We start from the raw sequence: 26594 nt of genomic DNA, 5'->3' as shown, positions 1-26594 counted from the left end.
CAATTTATCAAGGTTCTATTGAAGATAATGTATTTTCCCCCATCCCCACTCATACCCACAGCTGCTTTAAATATTTTTCTTTGTGTTTGTTTTTCAACAGTTTGACTATTCGGTATTTAGAATGTGGTTTTCTTTGTGTTTACCCTGTTTTGGATAAATTGAGCTTCCTGAATCTGTGGGTTGGCATCTTTCATTGCTTTGGGGAAATTCTTGACCATAATCTGAGTATTGCTTTTGCTGCCCACACCCACCCCTGTTTTTCTGGGGCTACAATTACATGTATGTTGGACCTTTTGACTATGTCCCATAGGTCTTCTATCCTCTTTTAAAATCCATTCTTCTATTTTTTTCTATGTTTCAATTTACGTATTTTTATTGATTTATCTTTGATTTCATCTTTCTTGTGTTCTACTATGTCTAATCTGTTGTTGAAACTTTCCCTTGAGTTTTTTTTTTTTTTTTTTTTTGGCTGTGTTGGGTCTTCATTGCTGCTCACAGGCTTTTTTCTCTAGTTGTGGCGAGCGGGGGCTACTCTTTGTTGCGGTGCACTGGCTTCTCATTGCGGTGGCTTCTCTTGTAGCGGAGCACGGGCTCTAGGCACGCAGGCTTCAGTAGTTGTGGTGCATGGACTTAGTTGCTCCTTGGCATGTGGGATCGCCCCAGACCAGGGACTGAACCCATGTCCCTTGCATTGGCAGGCAGATTCTTAACCACTGTGCCACCAGGGAAGTCTCTCCCTTGAGTTCTTAATATTCCAGTTCTAGAATGTCAGTTTGGTTATTTGGTTCTTTTTTCTCTAAAGAGTCCAATTTCCTATTGAAAATCTACCTTTCATTATTTTGCCTATGTTTTCCTTTAGTTTCCTTGACATATGCATAATTATTATTTTAAAGTTCTTGTCAGCTAACTTCCATATCTGGATCAACAGTGGTTATGTATCCTTCGCTTGTCTTTTCTGTTCATTCCTTGTCATATTTTCTTCACTCTTTTCAGGTATAGTAATTTTAATTGAAAGCTGAACATTGTGTATGGAAAGCAAGGAGGCTCCAGGTGACTTTATTCTCCTCTAGGGATGGTTTCTCCTCACCTCTTAAAAATATTCCTGCTTATGTGAAAAAAAGCTAAATACAAAACTGTCCCTGGGCTTCCCTGGTGGCGCAGTGCTTAAGAATCTGCCTGCCAATGCAGGGGACACGGGTTCAATCCCCGGTCCGGGAAGATCCCATATGCCGCGGAGCAACTAAGCCCGTGCGCCCCAACTACTGAGCCTGCGCTCTAGAGCCCGTGAGCCACAACTACTGAGCCCATGTGCCACAACTACTAAAGCCCACATGCCTAGAGCCTGTGCTCTGCAACAAGAGAAGCCACCGCAATGAGAAGCCCACGCACTGCAACGAAGAGTAGCCCCCGCTCGCCACAACTAAAAGAAAGCCCGCACGCAGCAACAAAGACCCAAGGCAGCCAAAAATAAATAAATTTATTAAGAAAAGAAAAAACCAAAAAACTCTCCCTATTGGATAAATGGTATGAGAGCCTTTTCACCTCAATCCAACCAGAAACTGAGCAGGGAAGGGGCTGAGTTGCAGTTTGAGTTATACTCAGTTTGTCTCTGGGGCGTCCCTGTTCCCAGATCATGCCCTCCTGAACTTTCGACTGGGCACCTGCTGGGCTTTGTCTCCCAGCCCCGAAAGACTACTGGACAGTCAGCTCTCCTACATCCTGCCCAAGTAGCTTCAACATCCACTACTACATGGTACGTGGAGGCTGGCTGCATTTTGGACGTAGGTCTCCTCCCACGCTGGGCTTTTGTGTCCTAAGCCTCACTCTGCCTTTCCAATTTCCTCCTGGTTCCCTGGACCCTTGCACAGCCCCAGAACTCAGCAAATGCGCCCCCCAGGAAAAATGGGCTGTGCATCCAAACCCCCTCAAGTTTCCTTGCCCCGCTCTCCCGTGTGACCACCGGATACTAATGGGCTTCCCCTTCCTCTGGCCAAGCCTCCCAGCCAAGAGCAGCCCCATCCGCAGTCCTCAGAAAGAACAATGGTTAGAGATTGTCAGCTCCTCTCAGGGTCTCCCGGCGCTAGAATTTAATCTAATCTAAGCCTCATTGCTTCCATGACTCTCTGGTGCCTTTAAAAATATGATTGTTGCAATTTATCCAGCTTTTCGAATTGAGGCGATGGGAACATTGGCCTGTTACTCCAGTTTAAAAAGTAGAAAAAGAATGTCTCCTACGTAGTTTATCCACATACTTGCTTTTTTTAAAAATACAAGTCATGCTTAAGTGAAAAAACTAAATACGCAATTGTATCGACACTGTGATTACAGCTGTAAAACTCCTTCGTGCAAGTGAACAAGAACTAGAGAGGAATGTGGAAAAATGAGCCTAATGGGATGGGGCAGTGGGGTTGTCCATTTTTCTTGGCCTTCTGATTTCTGTTAATATGATTAAAATGTGGTTTATAGAATTTTCAAAAATATTATTTTGGAAATCCACGCTTGGCTGTGTAGCTTCGCCTGAGGTCTGCTTCCAAGATGGTGTCCCAGGTTCTTGGAAATGGGCCCCTTCCCTCACCTCCCATCCGTTCCCTGCTCTTGCGGACACCTGTCTGGCCCCTTCTTCCTCCTCACTCTTAAAGAAGTTGGGGAGAAGTCACCTCGTTGACCCAGTGGGTCTCCTGCCCATTCCCTGGTGCTTTAGTAGACGGAGCTCTAGGCTTGGAGCCAGGAGAGCTGGGAGAGGGGAGCACGAGGTGCGGCTCTCAGGGGCTGCACAATGCCTGGCGAGCCCCTGGCCTTCCTGAGCCCCAGTTTCTCCATCTGTAAAGTGGGCACAGTATCCCTATCTCACAGTGTCGGTGAGGACTCAGGGCCACGCTGTGTGCGGCTGGCCAGAGCTTGGCTGAGTCTGCATTCGAGCCCTGGGATCCACGGACATGAGCGGATGGCAGCTGCGGAGGTTCAGGCCGCTGGTGGAGGGACGCACAGGTGGTCCGGGCCGTGCTGGGCTGATCTGATCTGATCAGATACATCCACAAGTCAGGCCAGTCTGTTCATGCCCCACGCTTGCGCGGGACACTACATCTGGGTGATCGCAGGACAAACGTGCACTTTCTCCTGAGCTGGGGTCCCTGGGAGGAGCAGAGGGGGGCCCCACCCAGTGGTGAGAGAGATGGGCAAAGGGTCGGCGCCAGGACAGGCTGGCCAGTGAGAGAGCCAGGGCAGAGGACCCAGGGACATCCCGAGGAGGGCCGGGGGAGAGGAGGCCTGCATCCCACCAGCCCCACAGACCACCCAACCTCGACCAATGTCAAACCCCAAAATCCCAGAGGGAGTGAAAGGTGTTTGGTGGTCTGAAACACGAGGGCATGTAAAGTGTGTTCATAAATGAAGTCAGCCTCGTAAATTGTGAAATCCAAGACACAGGCTGACTTTTTCCCATGTTGGGGTAAACACTGCGCTTTTCATGTTAAGACTGAAACTAAAACCCAAGATAAAGTCGGAGCCCCCTGCAGCGGTCACTTGGTGCCTTGTCAGATGTCTCTCTCAGATCCCGAAGCTTCTGTCTGTGGCCGGGGCCGGGGGGGCCAGGAGAGGCGGTGCTGAGGTGGCCCACCCCCTCATTACACTGTTCCTGAGACAGGCGGGACAGATGGGGTAGCTTTTGAAGCATGAGAATGGGCTTGCCAGGAGGAGGAGGGCCTGCAGGGGAGGGAATGTCAGCTCAGGCAAAGGAGGGATATTTCGTGTCTGAATGGAAACTCCCTCCCCCATCGCAGCCGCTCCACGAAGGCAGAATTTTGTCTGTTTGGTTCATGTCTGCATCTAGGACAGTGCCTGGCATGTAGTAGGTGCTCAATAAAATACTTGGCGAGTGAATGGATGAGTTAGCTGGGTGTGCAGAGAGAAGAGGCTGGAGAGGAAACTGAAGGAAACAGGGCAGTTTGTCCAGGGGCCTCATCTGGCAGTCTGAGGTCCTGGACGTGGTCCTGCAGACAGTGAGGAGCTAGCAGAGATGCAGCAAGGTCTCTTTGCTATTGCCCACTGTCCCGACACTGTGGCGGGGAGCAGCGGGCGTGGGGCTGACTGGACCCTGGGCAGTGCCATGGCCACAGCCGCAAACATCGCAGCCCTCCAGGACAGCCCAGGGGCCTGGCCTGGTTTCTTGCTGTAAAGCTTGTGGTACGTGCAAGGCTTCTGCTGGCCACCCCTACCACATGGCCACACGGCAAGAGGAAGCGGGAAGCCATCCTGAGCAAAGCCAGGCTGCCCGAAGGAAGGTGAGGGGCCAGGCCCAGCAGCCAAGGTGGAGACATGGGAGGAGGCCACCTTGTGCCGTGAGCGCGGTGCGCGCCTGGATGCCGGCGGTCATCCAACCCCCAGGGCCTCCCTCTGTAAAACGGCAGCTCCGCAGCGCACCGGCTTCTAGCAGGACCTGAGCTGATGACGTGCCAACACGCGGCACAGGACGTGGCCCTTGGTCGGGGCTCCATAAAGACACGCCAGGATGTAGACACACAGAGACGCCAGGCCCACCTGCAGAGGCCAAGGCCTCTCTCCAAACCTTTGCTGTTCTTTCTGCCTTGGGCGTCTCTCCCCTCCCATCTCTGTCCATGGAATTCTTCATCCTCTCCCCAGCTCAAGTTTCCATGAAGTCTTCCAAGACCGGCTCTCCCTGCTACATCCTCCTCCCCCACCCCCTTCGTCTCCTCCTCCATCAGAGCTAACACTTATCAGATGGTTCCGTGTGCAAAGCAGAGGTCTAGAAGCTTCACAATGGTATCCAAGTTAATCCTCCCAGCACCGGTATGAGGGTGATGTCAATATCCTTTTTTTATAAAGAAGCCTCTGCAGCTCAGAGCAGGTAAGTGACTTGCCTAAGGGCATCCATCCAGTGAGGGGTGGAGGCAGTGTTTTTTTTTTTCTTTATTTATGGTTGCGTCGTGTCTTCGTTGCTGCGCATGGGCTTTCTCTAGTTGCGGCGAGCAGGGGGCTACTCTTCGTTGCGGTGCACGGGCTTCTCATTGCGGTGGCTTCTCTTGTTGCGGAGCACGGGCTCTAGGCATGCGGGTTCGGTAGTTGTGGCACGTGGGCTCAGTAGTTGTGGCTCACGGGCTCTAGAGCGCAGGCTCAGTAGCTGTAGTGCACGGGCTTAGTTGCTCCGCGGCATGTGGGATCTTCCCGGACCAGGGCTCGAACCCGTGTCCCCTGCGTTGGCAGGCGGGTTCATAACCACTGCGCCACCAGGGAAGTCCCAGAGGCAGTGTTTTAACAGAGGTCTGTGAGGTCAAAGCTTGCTCTTAGTCATCAGGAGACGTTGCCAGGAGTGAGACAGGGCTACACAGGGCTGCGGTCTCCTCTAACCTTGTCCCTTGGCGCTCTATGTGTACAGGGGAATCCTGACCATCTTCCTTTAGGGTTTGCTTCACAGACTGTCTCCATCCGGGAGACCTGGAGCTGAGTTTCTTGAAAGCCAGGCCCAGGGCCCACTTGCCCAAATGCACCACCCGCTCTCCTCCTTCTTTCCTTGCCCACCCGTCAAACTTCTGCTGGGCATGCCTGAGAGCCCCCCTGCTCCCTGCATCCTGCATCTTCTCAGGGCACCTGTGGTCTCCCCCAGACCGTGAGCTCCTGGGAGCCGGGCCAGACACCTCCAGGCCTGGCACAGATTTGTGCTCAGTCTTTGTGAATGAACAAATCCAGTCCCACATGGATTGATTCTGAAGTGGCCCTGGAGCTGGAGGGATGAGATTGAGCTTTGGTTTTGCTACTTAATTGCTGTGTGCTCCCAAGTCCCTTCACCTATTTCAGCCTCAGTTTTCTCATCCATAGAACGGGGGCAATTTGTGGCAAAGAGAGATGGAAGCGCTTCATAAACTTTGAGTTGTAAGGAGGAATGATGGTGGCTTCAGGGAAGGCCTGGTGGGTCTGCTCCTTGTTAAGCAAAGCAGACACTTGGTAAGGCTCACAGCTATACAGATTGTCCTAAAATATGAATCCATACAATCAAAAGATTGTTGTGTTCCTTTAGAAAAACACTACCTACAGAGATACCCTGCCCCCACCTTTTAGTTTAACAAGTTTGCTCTGGTCACAAAGACCCCGGCGACTCCCCCGTACACGCAGCTGGAACCTATGAAGAAAGTTCAGGCCTTTATTTAATTAGAACCATTTGTCCTTCCAGCGAACGGCAGGTGTCTAGGCCAACTTAGAAAGAGATGCTCATTAGAGCAGCATGTGCCCTTTGACCTGTTCATCTGACTTCTGGGACTCTGTCCTAAAGAAATAACCCCAAATATGGAAAGGCTCGCGAACAAATAAACAGTCCTTGCAGTATTTCCTATAACAGCAAAGAAACTGGACTCAACCTGTCTGTCCAACAGGGGATGAGCTGATGATATTTCCCCAACTTGATGGCGTTTTAATGGCCACTGGCAAGGATGGCTGGGGAGGCTCTACAGCAACGCGGAGCACAGCTACGAGAAGAGGTTAATTAAGGAAATCAGGCTGCAAACCATGTGCCCCGAGACGAGCTACGTAAACTGTGCATATAAAACACTGGAACTCAATGTACCACCATTCTACTTGTGTCAAGAGGATGAGATTATGGGTAAGTTTTTTCTCCGTCTACCCAATTTTCTGCAATGTGGTTACAGTTAAAAGTATGTTATAAACCTAAAAAACTCAAAACAAAGAAACAATGGCTGGTTTTCTTAGGGTAGCGATAGAACTTCCAACTTTGTAGAAACAAGTTCTACAGAACCACTCGTGTGGCCTGTCTTAGATTTTTTTCTTTAATGTAAAAGTGATACATGTACAGAGGAACAAATATGCAGGGCAGAAAGACCAGCAAATGCCACTGCCCTAATGACACTGCCTTTTTCTTCCAGTAGTCTTCATATTTATATACAATTTAACAAAGCCTGGGGTTTCCCTGGTGGCGCAGTGGTTAAGAATACACCTGCCAATGCAGGGGACACAGGTTTGAGCCCTGGCCAGGAAGATCCCACATGCCACAGAGCAACTGAACCCGTGCACCACAACTACTGAGCCTGCATGCCACAGCTACTGAAGTCTGCGCACCTAGAGCCCGTGCTCCGCAACAAGAGAAGCCACCGCAACGAGAAGCCCACGCACCCCAACGAAGAGTAGCCCCCGCTCGCCACAAGTAGAGAAAGCCTACGTGCAGCAACGAAGACCCAACACAGCCAAAAATAAATAAATAAATAAATAAAATTAATTAATTAAAAAAAAAAACAGAAAAACAAAGCCTGGTGTATATCCAATTTTAAGTTCTGCTTTTTTATTTTATTTAAAAAACAAGCACTTCTGTTGCAACAGTCTTCATAGTTTAAATTTAATAGTTCCTTGAGAAATCAACTACACTCCAATAAAAATGAAAAAAAAAAAAAACAATTACATGATCTTCCATAGTGGGGATCTGTCATGTATTTACTTAACTATTCCTCTATATTACACACTAGTTATTATGTTTCCATTTGTGTTTATGTTTCTATTATAAATCTCATGGTAATAAATATAATTGTACATAATGTACACATGGTTGTCCATAATGAATATGTAAAAACTTATAGCTTTCCTTTCCATCAGCAGTAACAAATTAGAAAACGTGATGGGAAAAATATTCCATTCAGAATGACAATAAATATAAAGTGCTCAGAACTAAAGAATTAAGATGTAAGATCTGCACTTCAAAAAAAAAAACTGCAAAATTTTAATAAAAGCTGCAGCTCTCAGGGAGTTCCTTGGTGGTCTAGTGGTGAGGATTCAGTGCTTTCACTGCTGCGGCCTGGGTTCAATCCCTGGTCAGGGAACTGAGATACCACAAGTTGTGCAGCGTGGCCAAAAAAAAGTAAAAAAAAAAAAAAAGGTTAAAATAGTAAAGTTTATATTAAAAAAAAAGTTGCAGCTCTCAAAGAGGAGGGAGTCATGGGCTGGGCTTCATTTCTCAAAGGTGCCTACCACATTCCACCCCTTGGCTACTCAATACACCCATATCCCCTTGCTCTCTACATACAAACTCGTTTTTGCTTAACTCAACCCAACTATCTCACATTCCACTACAAAGTTATTACCTTTCCCCCACCCAGAGGCAACCAACCTCATGTCCAGATGTTACACCCAGATGCAATCAAATTAAGGCCCCTGTTGAGCGTCCACCATCCTTAGGGGACTGTCCACTAATTCTGTAACAATCCCCGTATCAATCAGGACTGTTAGTTGCAAGCTGTGGAAACCAATTCTGGTTGAAGTAAATAGAAACAAATTTATCGAAATGGTATTGGGTAGCTTGTAGAATTATCAGAAATACTGCAGACCAAGCCTAAACCTGGGCTAGACCGGGGACACTTGGAGTAAAGCCAGGCTACAGCCAAATTCAGGGCACAAAACCAGTCAGGTGATGTCACTGCCAGCTACCACCATGCCACTCAGCACCGGATGCCACAGCTTGCTCTGCTTCCAGCACTGACCCTAGAAATTCCATGTTCTTGCTGCTGCTGCTTTTAACTGCTAACAAAATGGATTCGCCACCAGCCTTGTTTCCTTCCATCACCAGCTGCCTCTACAAAATCTGGGGCAGTTCCATGAGATTGGCTCGCCTTGGTCACAGGCCAGCACCCTAGCTTCAAGGGAGGCTGGTGTGGGGACGTGAGGGTTTAGTTTCTGCAGTGGGAAGAAAGCAGTGCCTCCCCGTGAGGCTCTAAAGTGGGGAATCTCTCAAACAAAGGTGGAAAACGGATAGATGCCTATTATAATCCCATTCACTTTTCTGGACTAGCAGGAAATTTAAAGATCATCATTCTTTTGTCTGCGGCCAACAACGAAAGAAATGCAAATCTGCCCTGAAACAAGCAAAAATCCCAACTCAAGTCTTCCCAACCTCCACTGCTGCCCCCAGGGCATCCGGAGAGAGGTTTTCCAGAAACTCAGCAGTTAGAGTTTCATTTTGTCAAAACAAAATTACATGTGCTTCAGCCATGGAATGGCTTCTCCTCCTCCTCCTCCTCCTTCTTTTCTTCTCTGACCACAGGAGCTCCAATGGTTTTAATCTTTATAACAATCACCTTTCCCATTTCCACTTCCCTGCTCTCAGGACAGCCGCATATCATACCCCTACCCCCAACGTCAGGCTCTCATCACAGGCTTTTCTGATTTCTGGGCTTTCGTTTGTGCGAGGCAGCAGCTTTATACAGTCTCCAAAGCAGAGTACAGCTCCTCGAGAACTATGTTTTCACAGAAAATTAAACGATGGCAGTTTTTATTTGAATTTGCCCTGATAATTCTTCTTCTGATCTACGGAGAGTTCCAGGACAGCTGAGGTAATAAAAGTCCCTCGGACCTTGTTGTGCCCCCACCTGCTTCCTTCCCTGGTCCCAACGCCTATTTACAGAGTCCCCTACCACAGACACGGAATACCTCTTCCAAACCCCTCTCTAACTGTATCAGCCTGCTAGTGCCGTATAACAAAGTACCACAGATCGGGGGACTTAAACGATAGAAAGGTATTTCCTCACATTTCTGGAAGCCAGAAGTTCGAGATCCAGGTGTTGGTAGAGCTGGTCCCTTCTGAGGTTTCTCTCTTTGGCGTGTAGACGGCTCTCCTCACCCCATGTCCTCACATGGTCTTTCCTCTGTGTGTGTCTGTGTCTTCACCTCCTCTTCTTCTAAGGACCCCAGTCCTACTGGATGGGGGACCACTCTAATGACCTCATTTAATGTGATCCCCTCTTCAATGGCCTGGTCTCCAAATACAGTCACATTCTGAAGTACGGGGGGTTAGGACTTGTGACTTTTGCGGGGGACTCAATTCAGCCCAGGACACTCACTCACCAACCACCTGCCACTGTGCTGGTGGGCACTGTGGGCTGGTGATGAATGCGTGGGCTCAGGACCCAGACATGCCTGGGAGCATTCTGGCCCTGCTGCTGGCCCACATGAGGCTGGCAGTTTCCTCTATGGTCCTGCCCCCCCCCCTGCTGTGAAAGAGGGTTCATGCAGAGTGAAATGGGGTCAAAGGCGGAGACTTGCGAAGGTGCGGGACAGATGGGAACTACATCCTTCGCCGTCAGCGGGGAGGTGGACGAATGAGACGGGCCCAGGCAGGGACTTCCAGTCACTTCCCGGGCGCTGGCGGCCCTGGCGACGGGGGCTGCCATGCTGCATGGGGGGCACAGGTTCGAGGTGTAAGAGTCAGGAGAGAGAGGTGTCTGTGGGAGGCCCGGGAGAGCCCAGGGCTTCTCCACAGCTTGTGTACTTGGCACAATTTGGAAGCTCTCATTTTGGGAGCCCACTTGAAGGGTTGGGACTTTTTGCGCTCATCCCCCTAGTCACACAATTGCGCATCTGAGGAATACCTTCCGCATGAGGAAAGACGCTAGTGGAGTGGAGAAGGGACCCAGAGGGGGCGGTGAATGGGCTCAGGAGCGGAGGTGCTTGGATGGCAGCCCTGGGCCAGTTCCCAGGCTGGCAGAAGGCAGCGTCTGGGGCCACACTGGGCGCCAGCTCTGCCACGCCCCTGAGCCACAGTCTCCCCAGCCGTCACGTGGGGAAGAGGATGCCCATCTCAGTGGAGGTTGTGATGCTGGGCGTGGCTCTGACTCAAAGCCCTGCTTGCTCTCCGTGCTGCACTGCCAGCTGCTGGAAAGGCCGCTTCTCCATTCACACACTAGACAGGATTTGTTTTTTGGCTCTGCCCTGCGGCATGCAGGATCTTAGTTCCCCAGCCAGGGATCGAACCCTCGCCCCCTGCAGTGGAAGCGCGGGGTCTTAACCACCGGACCGCCAGGGAAGTCCCTCGACAGGATTTATTGAGCACCCAAGGTGTGCAGACACAGTCCTTGCCCTCAGGGAGCTAGTGGGTTAGTGGGTGGAGAGAAAACCAACACTTTAACAAAGAAAGAAAGGAGTATGAAAGGGAGAGGTGTCATGAAGGGGGTGGCATCTTGGCTGAGACCTGAAGGACGGGATGGGGCTGGCCCAGCGGAGAGGCAGGAAGGGAGGGGAGGAGCTGGGGTGTTCTAGGAGCCATGCAAAGGCCAGGGGGCTGCCGCCAGGGCGTGAGGGGTGCAGGGCCAAGATGAGCCTGGAGCGGTGGGCAGGGGCCAGGGCAGCCATTGCCCTGAGAAAACCAGCCGGCTGGGTAGCAGCACCTCATGCGAGAAACCATAGCGGTCCTGTCCTCCAGAGGCTGGGCAGTGTCAAAGACATTTGCTTTCTGACTTAGGGAAAAACAGTCCACGTGTGCCAACAATGATCTTTCAAACAAAATGGAGAATTATTTGTTATGGGGAGGAGGGCAAGCATTTGTTCTGCTCCTCAGAGATGGGAGAAAGCTGGACTGTCACAACGGGACATAACGGATGACTTCCTGCTTGGAGCAGAATCCGAGGGGTGTGTGTCATCTTGTCCTGGACTGGGGGCCAGGTGGTGGGGGGGCCCCCTTGGTCCCTAATTCCCCCCTTGGAACCTCTCTGAAGACCATCCCATCTTCCACAAACTACAGGCAAATGTGCAGCTCAGCAAGTTTCCTGACTCTTACCTCAAGACCCAGAAAGAAAATGATTAGAATTTCATGCCAGAAAGAAACTTGTCTCTCCAGATAAAATGATACATTTCCTTTGGTCAGAAAACAGGGACTGCATAAGTGATCATAATTTGATTTTTGCTTTGGTTGCCAAGAAACTCAGAGTCAAGTTTATGTGCAGGAGTTATATCACTCCAGGTTTCTGGTACAATTATTCCTCCCTGTCTCAATTGTATCCTAAAAAATAAAAATTAAAAATAACAACATTTTCACTAGTCAAACACAACGTCCACTTTCATTTAGCTCCCTTTTGATCTTTAGCTGCATGACTATAGCTTTTACAGAGTCATAACTGCAGTGTGAATCTATACATTCACACTCAATCTTGTTTTCCTTTTTCTTTGTACATAATATTAGTTCACAAAGATCATATTTCTACTAGAGCATTGTATTTAGCCCTTTCAACTATGGCAGAATATTCTGTTGAATCACTGACTATTGACATTGTTGAATTCAATCATACATACCATAAATAAGCTATTGTCGGACACTGCATTTTTTCTAGATTTTCACTGGAATAAACAATTCTGCTATTATAAAAATAAATGAATAAAAGTTATGAAAGTGAAATACAAATATGAAAAATGTTCAACCTCTGTGATGATTAAAGACATACATTGAAACATCGAGACACCCGTCCTTTTGACTGTGGAAATAGCCCAGATTAAACAAAGATATTCGTGCTGGAGAGGAGGTGGAGACACCCACGGCTCAGCTCCTGTCTCTCTCTGGGGATGTGAATTAGCCCATTCCTGGGTGTAGCATCTGCTCTTCTAGTGTATCCCTGTGGGGAGCTGAGCCCAGAGCACACAGGTTTCACTGCAGCATGATTTATAACCCCCAACGTTGAAATGATCTAAATGTCCAATAATAGGAGAGTGGTTAAGTAAACGTGTGTACAACTTTTATACTATTCACTCACTGGATGAATAATGTAGATTTCTAATAAGAGGGGGGATGTTTATGCCATAATGTTCGGTGAAAAACAGAACCCTGGATACAGATGAGCCCGGGATTGGGAGTCATATGGCCTGGATTCAGATCCCAGAGCTGCCAATCACTGGTCATGAGAATTTGACCAATGACCTCACCTTTCTGAGCCTTGGTTTCCTCATCTGCAGACTAGGGGTACTAAAGCCTCCTGGGGCTGTTGTGAGTATTAATGAAATAACATAAGAGCATATAATCTGCTACACACACTACACTTTCCCTGGTTCTCTAACCTCCTTCCACGGCACCCTGATTCTCCCGTGGCTTAAAAACATCAAATTAATATTAAAGTACTAACGAGTCTCCAATCTGCCTCCAGCTTAGAGCTCCCCACTCACCCTTTATCCAACTGCCTTCAGGGCCTTACCATAGCACATCTGTGGGCTTCAGGGACCCACATCGTCCAGTCAAAATGGTCTGGATAATCTTCCTGAGCTGCCCAGGGTCTCTGGTGCCTCCACACTTTGCAGATGCTACTCCCTCTGCCCAGGAAACCCTTCTCCCTCTCCTGCTCATCTTTCAAGGGCCGGTCCCACGTCCCTTTTCTGGGAAGCCTCCTTAACCCGGGAAGCCATTAGCAAGCGGGCCCGCAAGCGGGCCCCTTTCATGAGCTTTTCTGGGCTCTTTGCAAACCTCAAACTTAGGAGGTAACCTGTGGGGAGATGAGTGTTGTGTCTTTCTGTTGTTGTTGTTGTTTTTTGGCTGCGTTGGGTCTTCGTTGCGGCGCACAGGCTTTCTCTAGTTGCGGTGCCCGGGCTTCTCATCGCAGTGGCTTCTCTTGTTGCGGAGCACGGGCTCTAGGCGCGCAGGCTTCAGTAGTTGTGGCTCGCGGGCTCAGTTGCTCCGCAGCATGTGGGATCTTCCCAGACCAGGGCTCGAACCCATGTCCCCTGCATTGGCAGGTGGATTCTTAACCACTGCGCCACCAGGGAAGCCCTGTCTTTCTGTTTTTGATTTTTAAATCTATCATTCATTCAGAAAAGGGCACATGTCATAAGTGAGCAGCTTCATAAAATTTCACACACTGAACCCAACCTTGAAACCAGTACACAGATTTTAAAAAACATCCTAACTGGCCCAGAGAAAGCTGCCTCATACCCCCTCCAGTGCCTAACCCATCCCCAGGGTCATCACTTTCCTGACTTCTAACTTGCTCCTGTTCTTCATAACAACAGAATCCTGCAGGAAGCGTTCTTCAGTGTCTGGCACGTGTCTGAGAGCCTCCCTGTAGCTGCCTGGGGTGTAGAGCTCTCACTTTTCAGGGCTGTGTAGTGCTCCAACCTGACTGCCCAGCGTTTTCATTATGCTGCTGGTGAGGTTGGGGCCTTCCTTGTTGGAAGCCGTTATGAACTGTGCTGCAGTGAACACTCTGGTACAGGACTTTCTGTCTCTTGGTGCACACTGCACGACACGTGTATGCCTTTCTGCTGGGTGTAAACCCAGAGTGGGACTGCTGGGTCAGGGGACCCCTACACTTGGCTAATGGTGTTCCTCTGGGTCTCACCCCATTGCTCCCCATCTTCACCCGCACACGTTTTGTTTTTGTTTTTCTTCTTCTTTTAAATAAATCTATTTATGGTCCCAACAGACTAATTCATCCTCAGTAACCACCGACTGGTTGCAGCCATGAATTCCTACACAGGCCCAGCGCAAAGGCTGCTTCCTCTCTGGCAAAAAGAATCTCTCTCTCCCCGGGGTTGGGTTCCCGGGTTCATCCCCCTCCACGGACGCTGGGATGTTGGTGGAGTCTGTCCGCTGCCCGCCCCACTGGCGGTCCCCTGAGGGCAGAGCCAGGTCGCAGCCTGGGACAACCTGGAGTTAGCCACCGACCTGCAGAGCCCCGGGCGACCCGTGCGCAGGGCTGGAGAAGGCGCGAAACCCGCAGACCGCGGGTTCGGGGCATTACTCGGGGGCCGGGTCCCACAGGGAGCCCCCCGAATGGTCACCACCCTTATTCCCCCTCAGAAGGCGCCTCCGACCCTGGGGACCCCTCGCCGCCTGACTTCCCTTTTGGCGGAGTCGGGCGGAGCTAACCTTTGCTACCCAGCCCGCCCCTGCGGCCGATGCGGGGGGAGGGGATCGGGTTTCACTGGCGCAGGGGGGCTGAGGGGTGAGGGGGGGGTGCCTCCCGCCCGACTGCGCCCCCCTTCCCCGGCCCCCAACAGGGGGGAAGTCTGGGGTCCCTGTTCCCAGCCCGGCCGTGGGCCTGCGCGCCCCTCGGGCCTGGGGTGCCAGGAGGGAGGGCCCCGGAGGTCCCGGGCGGGGAGCGGTCGAGGGGGGAGGGGAGCGGGCGCCCCGCGGCCCCGCCTCCGCCGCGCCCTCCTCCGGGGCGGGATAATTGAACCGCGCGGCCGGGGCCCTGCGTTGGCTGCGGAGGCTCGGCTGGAGCTTGGAGCCCGCGCTGCCCGCGTGCCGCGCCCGGAGCCGAGAGCTGCGCCCCGCGCTCCGCGCCTTTGTCCGCCCGCCGCTCGCCGCCCGCCGCCCATGGAGCGCGCCGCCCCGTCGCGCCGGGTCCCGCTGCCGCTGCTGCTGCTCGGCGGCCTCTCGCTGCTGGCGGCCCAAGGTAGGGGCGCGGGGGCGCGCCGCGGGGGGAGGGAGCGCCCCGAACCCACGGCCCCCGCGTTAGTGACTCCCCGACACCCCGACCGCCCGGACCCGCGCCCCGTGCGACTTTTGGAGCTGCCGGCGCCCGGAAGCGTCGACCGGCGCTGCGCCCCTCCGCGGTCCTCGCGGTGTTTGTGCTGCGCTGCCGCCAGGCCCCGGCGACGCTCCCGCCAACCCCCCACCCGTCTCCTGGCTTCGGTCCCGATCACCTCGCTGACGTGGGAATTTGTTTTAAAGACAGACGGATCCCTCCAAACACATCCTCCTGCCGGCCCTCTCGCATCCACGCTGCCCACCCTAGCGCCCACCCACCCCCTGGGGCCAGGGTGCGGGCTGGGGGAGAGGAAGGCTGGCTGGTGGTTGCCAAGGACCCCCCCCCCACACACCTTACACCACCCCGTGCCTGCTCCTTGCACCTGGAGCGCCCCTGGCATACCTGTTCCCACTGCCCCCACCTCCACCCCTGCGCAGGCGCTGTGGTACCCAGCTTGCTGGGCAGTGGGGACGGTAATTTGCCCAAGAGACAAAAGCAGTCATGGGGTAGGAGGCGGATATGAAGAAAGCAGAGAGGAAGGGAGTGGGCTGAAGGTGTTCAGGGCCATGGCTGTGTGTGCGGAGACCCCTACCTGCCCACCTGAGACACCGAGGACCCCAAGACACGGGGTTCTGCCAGGCTCCAAACTCAGCTGTGGCTGGGGACAGGCCACCTCCAAACCCAGCCACCTGGTGGCAGAAGGTTGCCAGGGGGGTCTCCACCAGCAGACCCGTGGCCCAGAGCTCCCAGCCCTGGGACTGACAGCGCTGGGATGGCAAGCACCCGGCTCATCCTTTCTTCCTTAATCCTCAAGGCCTAGCTCCTCGGGGGTGACCACAAGGCCCTGCCCATCACAGCCATGACCTCTGACCTCTCTGCTGACCCGTGGCTCATCAGTCATTAGCCAGGCCAGCCTTCCTGGGGCCAGACCCAGATAAGAGCCCGGACCACCCTTGGCATCCCAGATTCTTTATCTCTGGCTTAGTTGAGTTTCTTTTAAACTCTCTGGGGACCACCCTCCTCCTCTGTCAAAGGTCACTGGTCGCAGCTAATGCTTTGCCAGGATTCAGGGATTCCCGGAGAGGCTGACGGGGGGCGGGGGGGGGAGAGCTGGGCAGAGGTTTCTTGGCTCAGTGGCTCCCTGCAGCAGACCTTCACGGAGCTCTGGCTGCTCCAGGCATCGGCTCCATCCTGGGCATGTCTGGGGGGGACATCTCATGGTTGGGGGGCGGGGAGGTGCAGGGCTCAGCATTGGCAGCAGGAGCCATCCCAGGCCCTGGGGCTTACGGGAGGCTTCCTGGAGGAGATGGTGTTTGGGCAGGAGCTGGTCAGGCAGGCAGGGAAAGAATGGAATTCTGGTGACCCCTGGCTGGAGTGAAAGCCCAGAGGGGCCTTAGACTGGGGGGCCACACAAGACTCCTGTTGGAAATGGAAGGGGCCCCGGAACCTCCTGTATTTTACACCCAAGGAAACTGAGGCGCAGAGAGAAAGCTTAGTTGAACTTTCCTGAGCCCGAGTCCCCAGATACTCCATCGCTGTTCTTTTCTGCCTACTGTTTGAGAAGGGTCCCCTGCAGCCTGGCAGTGTCCAGCTTTGAAGGAGCACCGAGACTTGCTAGGCTGAAGCCTGACTGATGGTTTACAACCGTCTTCTTCATAGAGAGGGTCCTAACTTGAAGTGTATAAAGGAAACCTTAATTGCACACTGATGAGAGCGCTGTGGTCCTTTGTCTCTTTTGGGAGGTCCCTCTTTTGAGTTTCAACAAGTTTAGTATGGTTTGGGGAGAGAGAGTTAGAAAATTGCCTGGTTCCTTTCTGTGCCTGGAAACTCAGAAGCTGTAAGGTTCCCTGAAGCCTTGTAAGGCGAGGGTGACACTGTCCCCACCCTCAGTACAGCTGCGGGGTCCAAGAGGAAACATGCAGTTTAAAAGTGATCATGGAAAAGGCCTCAATGGTGAGCCTTTTGGCTAATCTGCTGAAACCCATTTGGTGACCTGGCCACGGAACCGCAGAAGGGGGCTGGACTTTTGTGCCAGGGGGCAGAGTTGGAACCACCGGTCTGTCCTGTATCCATCTGTCCAGTTGGGTTTTCCTGAGAGCCAGGGTGGGCGGGAGTAGAGAGAAGGACGGTGTTGAGAAAGACGGTTGTGTTTTCTCCAAGACTTCTTGGCCTCTGGCTCCAGCCGGGCAGCCTTCCTGACTGATTACAGAGAACATCGCTGGGAGGAGAACAAAGGGGAGAGAGGACTTGGCTTGGAAACACGTGGCGGCACCGCTGCCGCTCCTAGAAGTTTCCCAGTTGGGTGGCAGGGGCTGGGCAGGCTGCTGGGGCTGCTGGAGCGTGACAGTGTGCCCTGGGGGTGCAGTGCCAGGGCCTCTCCTGCGGAGCCCCAGCTCTGGGTCACGACCCCTCCTGGCACTGCCCAAGGCCACTCCCAACTTGGGCTCATTTGCCGCCTCTGATGGTGGCGGGGGAGCGTGACTCACCGTTGGGACCCAGCAGGCTGCCAGGAGCGTTTGTGGGACTGCAAACATCTTTGCCTGTCATCCCTCAGGAAAGAACCACGGACCGATCTGGTGGTTTTCTCATTTGTAAAATGGAGATAACAGAGACCAACTTTTTAGTTTGGCTGGAGGATTGAGGGAGAGAACATAGGACGATGCCTGTCGTGGTAGCTGTATTATTATTATCTGTTATTTGTGATGTTCCCTTCCTAGAGTAGGATAGGACAGTATCCTTTTCCCCAAGATTGCACTACTAAAACTGCATTTCCCCAGCCAGGAGCTGGGAAGGAGGCCCAACAGGGCCACAGAACCTGCGGCAGCTGTCGAGTGCCAAAGCCATGTTGGTAAAGGTCATGCAAAGTGGCCTCAGCTGGCCGCCTTAGGCGTTCAATCATCTGTACGCGAAATATCTGCTGAGGGCCAGCTCTGTGCCAGACACTGTTCTAGGTCTTGGGGATGCGGCAAGGAGGAAGAGAGACCTGGCCCTTCTGCCCATGGGGCACCTCTCCTGGGAGATCCAGAAAAGTGAACAACTACAAACCAACTCCAACTGGGAGTGAGTCAGGGAAGACTTCCCGGAGGAAGCAGCATGCAAACTGGGATGTGAAGGAACAGAAGGAGGGCTGGGAGGAGGGTGGGGAGGGTGTCCCAGGCAGAGAGAACAGCATGGACAAAGGTCCGGAAGGTGAGAGAGAACGTGGGACTTGTAGGAGTTCTGCGTCCTCCTCATGCTTGGGGAAGACCGCCGTGCCTAGCACCTTTTCCAGCAGCCCCTTCCCCAACACCCTGCACACACCTCCCTCCCATTCCTCTGAAGGTGGAGCTCTGAGCAGTGGACACAGCGGGTGGAGCAGCTTTGCAGGAAAACAGTTCTAATAGGGAGTATTTTGCCAGTATGTTTTACATAATAAGAGGTTTTTCTTTTGCAAAACATCAAATTATAACAATTTCATTAATAATGCTTTTGCAGGCTTCATATGGTTCCAGTTTCCCTGTAATGGTCTCAAATGTGGCCAGATAACGAAACGGGCGGGGGAGGGCACCCATTATGTCAACTTTCCTGGGATCAGAGACCCTTCAGCCTGGAGGGGAGCTCAGAGCTCAGAGGGTGTGGCGCTGAGGCCAAGGCATCTGTCCCAAGTCATCCAGCTCGTAGCAGGCATGACTGGACCGGAGGCTGTGCTTTGCGGCCAGCACTCTTTCCACTGGTCACTGCCTTTAAGCCCCAGGCTGGTCATAACGAGAGGCTGGGACCGGAGGGTCCTACACCCACCCACCCATTGCTGGGGGTCAGCACTTAACCAGGGTTAGGAGACTTGTCCCAGCCCTGAAAGTGATTCGAGAGAGCTTGACCGACTCCCACATGCTCTCTGCTCTGTTTCCTTAAAAACAGAATGAAAACTTTCTGCCCTAGGAAATTATGATAATTGAAGTCTTTTACATTTAGTCACTAACTTAGTCCTTCTCGACAGCCCCATGAAGTAGGTACTACTGTTATTTCCACTTTACAGGCATGTAAACTAAGGCCCAGAGCATATACTCTAGCGGGCGACAGGCTCCAAAAGGAAGAATAGATTCAAGAAAAATACTGGCTCAGCCCATTAGCGTAAAAACACTGTGATCTTGGGCGTTTAAAATCCAGTGCTGGCAACCAGTCCTTGCTCAGGACGATGTGGTAGTAAATAGAGGACTCGGGACCCCGTGCTCCTAACCAGTCGGCTGGACGGGCACTTCAGCGCCAGAAACGAGTGCTGTGTGTACGAGGGACTCCTTTGAAAGGACAGGCATTTTCCATGGGGGGTGACGGGGGAGACCACAGAAGTGGGAGCGACAGCCTGGGCCCTGGAGGGGCTCGCAGCTGGCTTGACGGGAGGTGGCCCCCCAGACGACAGCACCCGTCTTGGTTCAGATCTGTGGACGAGCCTGCCCTGTGCTGGCTGGGCCGTCCAGCCCGGGGTCTGGCTTGGTCGCAGCTCTCCCTCAGGTATGGCCTGCGTCAGGGCCTCCTCCCTGCCATCTGGAGTGGCGCCGAGGAGCCCCCCAAAGAACCAGAGCTTGTAGTGCTCATCCCCCTGCAGGGGTTGGCTGGCTGTGGCCTCAGGATGCTGGGAGCGGTCCAGAACCGTCCTCAGGATAGAGAGTCGCCCCTTTCCTGGCACCTCTGTAAAGGAGAGTACTCTTGGCTGATCTTGGGTCCTGGACACAGCAGGGCAGGCCTGGCCTCTGAAGAGAACAGCCCTGGAAGTTGTTTAAGTCATGTTCCTGCTTAATCCATGGGGACACCGCCGCCGGCCTTGCCAAGGAAACTTGTCAGAGCGCTGGGCCGACACGGCCGGGGCCAGGAGTCTGGAAACTAGGTTCCCGCCCAGCTCTGTCCCCAACTTCCTGGGGGATCCAATGGGCAAGGGCGCCCGGTTATTCCTTCCCGAGGCCAGGGGCCCAGAGCCTTCTTTTCCCCCAGTGAAGGGTTCGTGATGTGTGCTGTTACGTGCATGGCCAGCTTCAGGCCACTCAGAGGGAATACCAGAAGAGACAGGGGTCTGGATCCACTGGGATCTTACTCTTCATGGTTTGTATCAAAGGTGTGAGAACCAAAGAACCAGCCGTGGGTCCAGTGGGGCCCAGGGCGGGTTTTGTGATGGGCACTTGAGCAGAATTTGGGGAGGGCTGGTTTGTCTATCGGGATACGGAAATCGAAGATCAGCCGACCCACTCCCTTTACATAGGTGAGGAAACTGAGGCCCAGAAGGGGGAAGTGGCTTGTCTGAGGTCACTTAGCTGCAAAGTGGTGTCATTTGTAGGCTGGTTTTCAGTTTTACTCAGCAGACACTTCCCAAGTCTCTCCTTTGAGCCTGGTGTGGCCCCCGAGGAGCTGCTTGTCGCGCAGCCGTCGTGTGTCAGCTTGTGCATCCATTTATTCCGCAGACGCTCTTTGAGGAGTCAGGTCGTGGAAGAGGCCCCAGGGACACAGGCCAGATAAGGTCCTTGCATCCTGGAGCTTGTGTACTGCGTGAGCTTCCTGTGGCTCTGGGCTGAATTGCTGCAACCTAGCGGCTTAAAACAGCAGAAGTTTAACCCTCTCACTGTCCTGGAGGCCAGCAGTCAGATATCAAGGTGTCCGAGGGCTTCCCTTCCTCCACGGCTCTGGGGCACCCCTCCTTGGCTTGAGGCTGCATCCCTTCAGTCTCTGCCTCCATCTTCACGTGGCCCCCTCCTGCATCTCCTCTGTGCATCTCTAAGGACACTTCCTTGGGACTTAGGGCTCACCTGGATAATCCAGGATGATCTCATCTTGAGATACTTCATTCCATCTACAAAGATTCTTATTCCAAATAAGGTCACATGCACAGGTTCCAGGGGTCAGGACATGGACACATCTTTCTAGGCGCCACCGTTGAACCCACGACACACACTAAGAGTAAACACAGAAACAGATGCACTAACAAAAAGTATCAGGGGCATCCGTACCATAGTGACTGTAACACACTGTGACAGTGGGACACGAGTGGCTCTCAAGTGGGTGTCGGGGGAGGGGGGGAGCGAGTGAGAGCAAGTGATACTTGAGCTCAGACGTGAGTGGCGAGGAGCCGTCTGTGAAAAGACCTGGGGCAGAGCGTTTGGGCAAAGGGGACAGCCGGCACAAAGGCCCCCAGGTGGGACCAGGTGTACCAGAGGGACCGGAGAGGTGGTGTGAAGGGAGGGGAGTGGGGGGGGTGCCCAAGAGGGTGGCCAAGGCGGGAGGGGCAGGGCAGTCGTGCAGGGCCTCAAAAATCAGGGTGTGGACTGTGGATTTTCTCCTAGATGCTCGGGGAAGGCGCTGGAGGATCTTCAGCAGGGGAGTGACATTCTTGACTCACACTTCTCGAAGTCCCTCTGTGCTGCATGGTGAATGGATTATAGGGAGACCAGAATGGAGGTGGAATAAGCTGGGGGACGGGGTGGGGAGGGATCTGCGGGCCGGAGGGAAGTGGGCAGATCTAGGGTGTTTGGGAGGTAGAGTGGACAGGACTCGCTGAGGGCTTGGATGTGGAGGGGGAGGGAGATGGAATAATTCAGCCTGGCCCAGTTATTTTGGCTCCAGCCTCTGGATGCATGATGACTGCTAATTACTGAGGCGGAGAAGCCGGACATGGGAGGGGATCAGAGTCCTGTTTGGAAACCTTACGTTTCCTATTAGACGTCCCGGGGGAGCCTGGGCTCATGGGCGAGACCAGGCTGCAGACAGAAGTGTGGGAGTCTCGGCCGATAGGGGAGGCTGGATGAGGCCACCCAGGGAGGTGGGGGCAGTGGGGGGAGAGGACAAGGGGCCACGGCACTGAGACCCCCAAGGCAGTTTGAGGGGGAGGAGCAGCAAAGTGGCACCCCCTCAGGGGAGTCCCCAGAGCCATGGGTGGTAGCTGGGACATGGCCAGGACTGGTTTTTAGATGCTAGCTATCAGTGTTTTTATGCTAATGGGCTGAGCTAGTATTTTTCTTTCTTTCTTTTTTTTTTTTTTTTGAGCCAGTATTTTTCTTGAACCTATTTTTCCTTTTGGATTGTGTTGCCTGCTGGAGTGAAATGTACCGGAAGTTTCCTTACCTACGTGCGCCACTCGTTTTGACATGAGACCGCTCTCTGAAACCCATCGCGCCACGCCTGTCATTATCCCCATTTTCCATTATTGGTGTGAGACCCACCCCACCCAGGCACAGAGAGGCCAGGCAGCACGCCTGTGGACACACAGCTGCGAAGTGGCAGCACCAGGATTCAAACACAGGCAGCTTGGCTCTCACATTGTAATCTTAAGCAGGACACTGAACTAACCGCCTCACTTTTCTAACTGAAAAGTCTCCGGTTTTTTAAGTCCAGCTTCAGGGGGAAACCACTGTCTCCTTCGGTTTTACGGTGGGTGGGTGTGAGCTTTAGAGTCACAGCCAGATTCTCGTGCCGCCTCTGTGTTTGTCCCATGGCCTTGGGCAACTTGCTTCATCTCTTCCCGTCCCCTGTGTCCTAGAGTTGCTAGGATCACATGAGATCATTCGTCCGTTCATTCCTTCACGGACATTTACTGTGTGCTGGCTCTGGACCGGCCGTGGGGCAGGGTGCAGAATGAGACGCCTGTCCAGCCCTCGTGGCACAAGTACATACTCGGTTAATTATTCGTGCTAATTGCTGGGAAGTTCAGGGAGCAAAGAAACCATGAAAGAAAGGAAACATGTCTGCACCGTGTTCGCATGTGTGCACGTGTGTGTGTTGGGGGGTGCAGTTAGGGAGGACTTCCCGGAGGAAAGGACCTTTGTACTGGTGTGGGTGTGAACGAGCTAGCCGGAGGAGAGGAGGGACCCTTGACCACCCAGCCTGGCAGAGCTTCAGTTTCCAAAAGCCGGGTGCAGGGGACACTTGACAGGTGTGCATACGTGGTCTGAGAGGTGAGAGGAGAACCAGGGGAGTTGGGTCCTGCAGGGGGGGATGCTGTAGAGATGCGGGCAGGGGGAGGACGGCCCACATGTCCGCTGGGCTTCATCCAGGATGTCACTGTGAGCTGCCTGGAGGGAGCAGTGTAGAGGCTGCTTCTTCTCGCCTTCCCAGAGATGTGTCTTCTGGTCCTTGTCTCCTGCTGCCTCCTTTTAGCTGGTGCTCTATCCGAGACCCCGTCTCTCTGTGCCGGGTGCTGGTGTCGGGGGGTGTGAGGGCACCAGCCGTTCTCGTGCTGAGGACAGGGCCTGGAGCCGTAAGAGCAGACTCAGCACACCCTGCTTCCTCCTGGGGGGGTCATGGGGCCTTGAGGAGGGGAAATGGGTCTGTCCTCATCCCAGTCATACAGAATGGTGCAGAAGTACTGGGACACACCAGGTGACAGTTGCTTGTCATCTCCCTGAGAACGGGGTCCTGACTCTGGATCCCTCGCCCCAAGCTCAGAGCCTGGCGCATGGAAGGGTCCTAAGAGGGGCATCTGCTGGCTCCCCAGGCTCGTGAGGTGGGGGGCCCCGCAGGGGCTGGGGGTGTGGGCTGAGTCTTGTGTGGTTCTCTTGGGCTGGAATTCCCTGCTGGCATCTCATTGCACCTCAGGCTTCCCAGTCTTGCGGGTCCTGGACACCATGGGGACCCCCTCCAACGTTCTGCTGCAGCTTTAGGCAGTGCCGTGGAGCAGATGGGGCATGAGCCTGGCGTCAACTCTTTATTTTTCCAAATGAGGATATTAAAATAAAACCAAATAGAGAGCTAACCAACCACCATCTCGTATCTCAGCATTTATATATATGGAGGGCATTTTAATGCCCCAGATTTTGGAAGGACAAGGAATTTTGTCTTTGTGGATCTCATCTAGTCAGATTAACAGGGACCAGAGATGAAAACTGTGCCCTGCTGAAGTGTCTTCTCAGAGAGGGAAAGGATCTGAGAGAGAAGATTCCAGACTCGCCCGAAGCCCCACTTCTCTCTTAAGAGCACCTACGGGCTGTTAAGGACGGGCGTTGAGTGACCAGTAAGCGCGTGGTGGGTGGGGGTAGGTGACAGCACTCCCTGGGGTTGGGGACAGAAGAAACAGTGATGGCCTTGTCGCTCCAGGTTGCTTTCGTGACATGATTTAGGAGGGCCACTCAGACATGGCGGGGTCTGTGCCTGAGGTTTCCTCAATTTTACACCCTTTGGGAGGTGCTGCCAGTGGGTCTGCTGGTGGGCCTGGTTGGTCTGATGCTGTCAGCTGCTGTGAAACCCTTGCTACCAGTGAGGTGTGGCATCAGGTGGGGTGACACCTTGGTTCTCTTCTTGCCCCCCGCGCAGCCCCGCCATGTGCCCTGTGCCAGAGACTGGGGCCACAGCCTGGAACCCCCGTCCCTCTTCCCCCTTCCATTGATGTTGCAGAGTTCCTGCTGTGAGCGGTTGGGGGAAGTGATGCTGGAGGAGGGGCCTCCCCATCACCTCCAGAAAGCCTTCCCTCCCATCTCCCCTGGGCTCGGGCAGTGAGCGGCCTCTGCTCCGTGGCCCCATCTGCCAAAGGACTTGTCACACTCCCAGGTGATAATCACTTGACCCAGCCGCTCCCCACCTAGTCTGGGAGTGGCGGACCGGCACTGAGAAGGTGCCGCATTGGGGTGTGACAGGATGCACAGGCTGAGGGTGGGCGTTGACGGACATGTCCACAAGTGGGGACAGGAGAGAGACGCCTCTTTGGGCTTCAGGTCACCCCCGGTTTGGTGATGGGGCAGAACTGAGAGGCGACCTGACCCGCCAGGTACAATGAACAAGCCGCGGTGTCCGCAGTGATGCAGGAGGTCAAAGCCAGAGCAAGTCTGCACTTTAGGTCTTTCTGCCTCTCCTCCACCTGTCCCACCCTCCGCTGGCCACTGCCCCAGATGCATGGGGGAGAGACGATCCCTGGGGATTTTTGTTCTGTTTTTAAACTTTTAAATCATCTTTATTTTGGTTGCAAAGTTACAATTTACTTTTTTAAAAAAATATTTATTTATTTATTGGCTGCGTTGGGTCTTCGTTGCTGCGCATGGGCTTTCTCTAGTTGCGGGAGCAGGGGCTACTCTTCATTGCAGTGCGTGGGCTTCTCATTGTTGTGGTTTCTCTTGCTGTGGAGCACGGGCTCTAGGCGCGCAAGCTTCAGTAGTTGTGGCATGTGGGCTCAGTAGTTGTGGCTCGTGGGCTCTAGAGCTCAGGCTCAGTAATTGTGGCGCACGGGCTTAGTTGCTCCGCGGCATGTGGGATCTTCCTGGGCCAGGGCTCAAACCCATGTGCCCTGCACTGGCAGGCGGATTCTTAACCACTGTGCCATCAGGGAAGCCCAGGCGGATTCTTAACTGCTACGCCACCAGGAAAGTCCCACAATTTACTTTCTAATTAACATTTTCACCATCCCCATTTGAGGTCTCATAGCTTGCCTTGGAAAACATTGCATTCTCTACCAAACTTCTATACAAGGATGTTGTAAAATACAGTTTCCCAAATTAATCCTCTTTGCCGGTGTTCAGATTAGTGCATGAAAACAACATCGATTGAAAATGGCAAGTGACTTAATCGGCAGAACGTACAATTCCTTTCCTAATGAAGGGTGCTACAAAATGGTACACAAAAGCTCAATTTTTAAACTGCATTTAAAAAATATACATAACAATGTGAGCTATTATATATAGAATGGATACACAACAAGGTCCTACTGTATAGCACAGAGAACTATATTCAATATCCTATGATAAACCATAATGGAAAAGAATATATTAAAAAAGAGTGTATATATATGTATAACTGAATCACTTTGCTGTACAGCAGAAATTAACACAACATTGTAAATCAACTATACTTCAATTAAAAAATTTAAAACTACGCATAACACACAGTTGACCATTTCAGCTCTTTTTAAGTGTTCAGCTCAGTGGCATTAAGTACATTCACATTGTTGTGCAGCTATCACCACCATCCATCTCCAGAACTTTTCATCTCCCCAAGTGGAAACTCCATCCACATTAAACAGTAACTCCCCCTCCCCCTCCCCCAGCCCCTGGCGCCCACCATTCTACTTTCTGTCTCCATGGATTTGACTGTTCTCAGGACCTCATATAAGTGGCATCATACAGTCCTTTTGTTTGCCCTTTTGTGACTGGTTTCACTTAGTATAATGTCATCAACAATAAAAAAAAAATTAAAAGAAGGATTCCTTTCAATGTTGGGTATTCAGCTTCCAAAAACAACAATCAGAAAGCCTTCCCTCCAGAAGGAAGTTAGTTCCCCAAAGTAATTTTAACCCGAGGCTGCATATATAACCATTGTTCTACAGGACATAAGGAAAGATAAATAATGGCCCATAGAACCAGACCGTCATACTCAACATGGTTCCAATAGAATAGCCAAGTTGGGATTGTTAGAATCTGA

At 52.6% G+C, this 26594-nt stretch overlaps 1 protein-coding gene across 2 annotated transcripts in view; it reads left to right on the top strand.

Moving 5' to 3' along the window:
• The first annotated feature begins 15004 nt into the window (after positions 1–15004).
• Positions 15005–26594, top strand: part of FBLN1 (fibulin 1) — an 82987-nt gene continuing 71397 nt past the window's right edge. For both annotated transcript variants that reach the window (XM_057556532.1, XM_057556533.1), the window contains exon 1: positions 15005–15158. In XM_057556532.1, the coding sequence (XP_057412515.1) occupies positions 15080–15158 (79 nt within the window). In that variant the 5' untranslated portion in view covers positions 15005–15079. The remainder of the gene's footprint in view (positions 15159–26594) is intronic.

The sequence above is a fragment of the Balaenoptera acutorostrata genome, chromosome 11 (genome assembly GCF_949987535.1).
Source record: "Balaenoptera acutorostrata chromosome 11, mBalAcu1.1, whole genome shotgun sequence".
In the NCBI taxonomy this organism is placed as follows: Eukaryota; Metazoa; Chordata; class Mammalia; order Artiodactyla; family Balaenopteridae; genus Balaenoptera; species Balaenoptera acutorostrata.
Note: the sequence above shows the minus strand (reverse complement) of the source record. Positions and strands in the feature narration are given on the sequence as shown.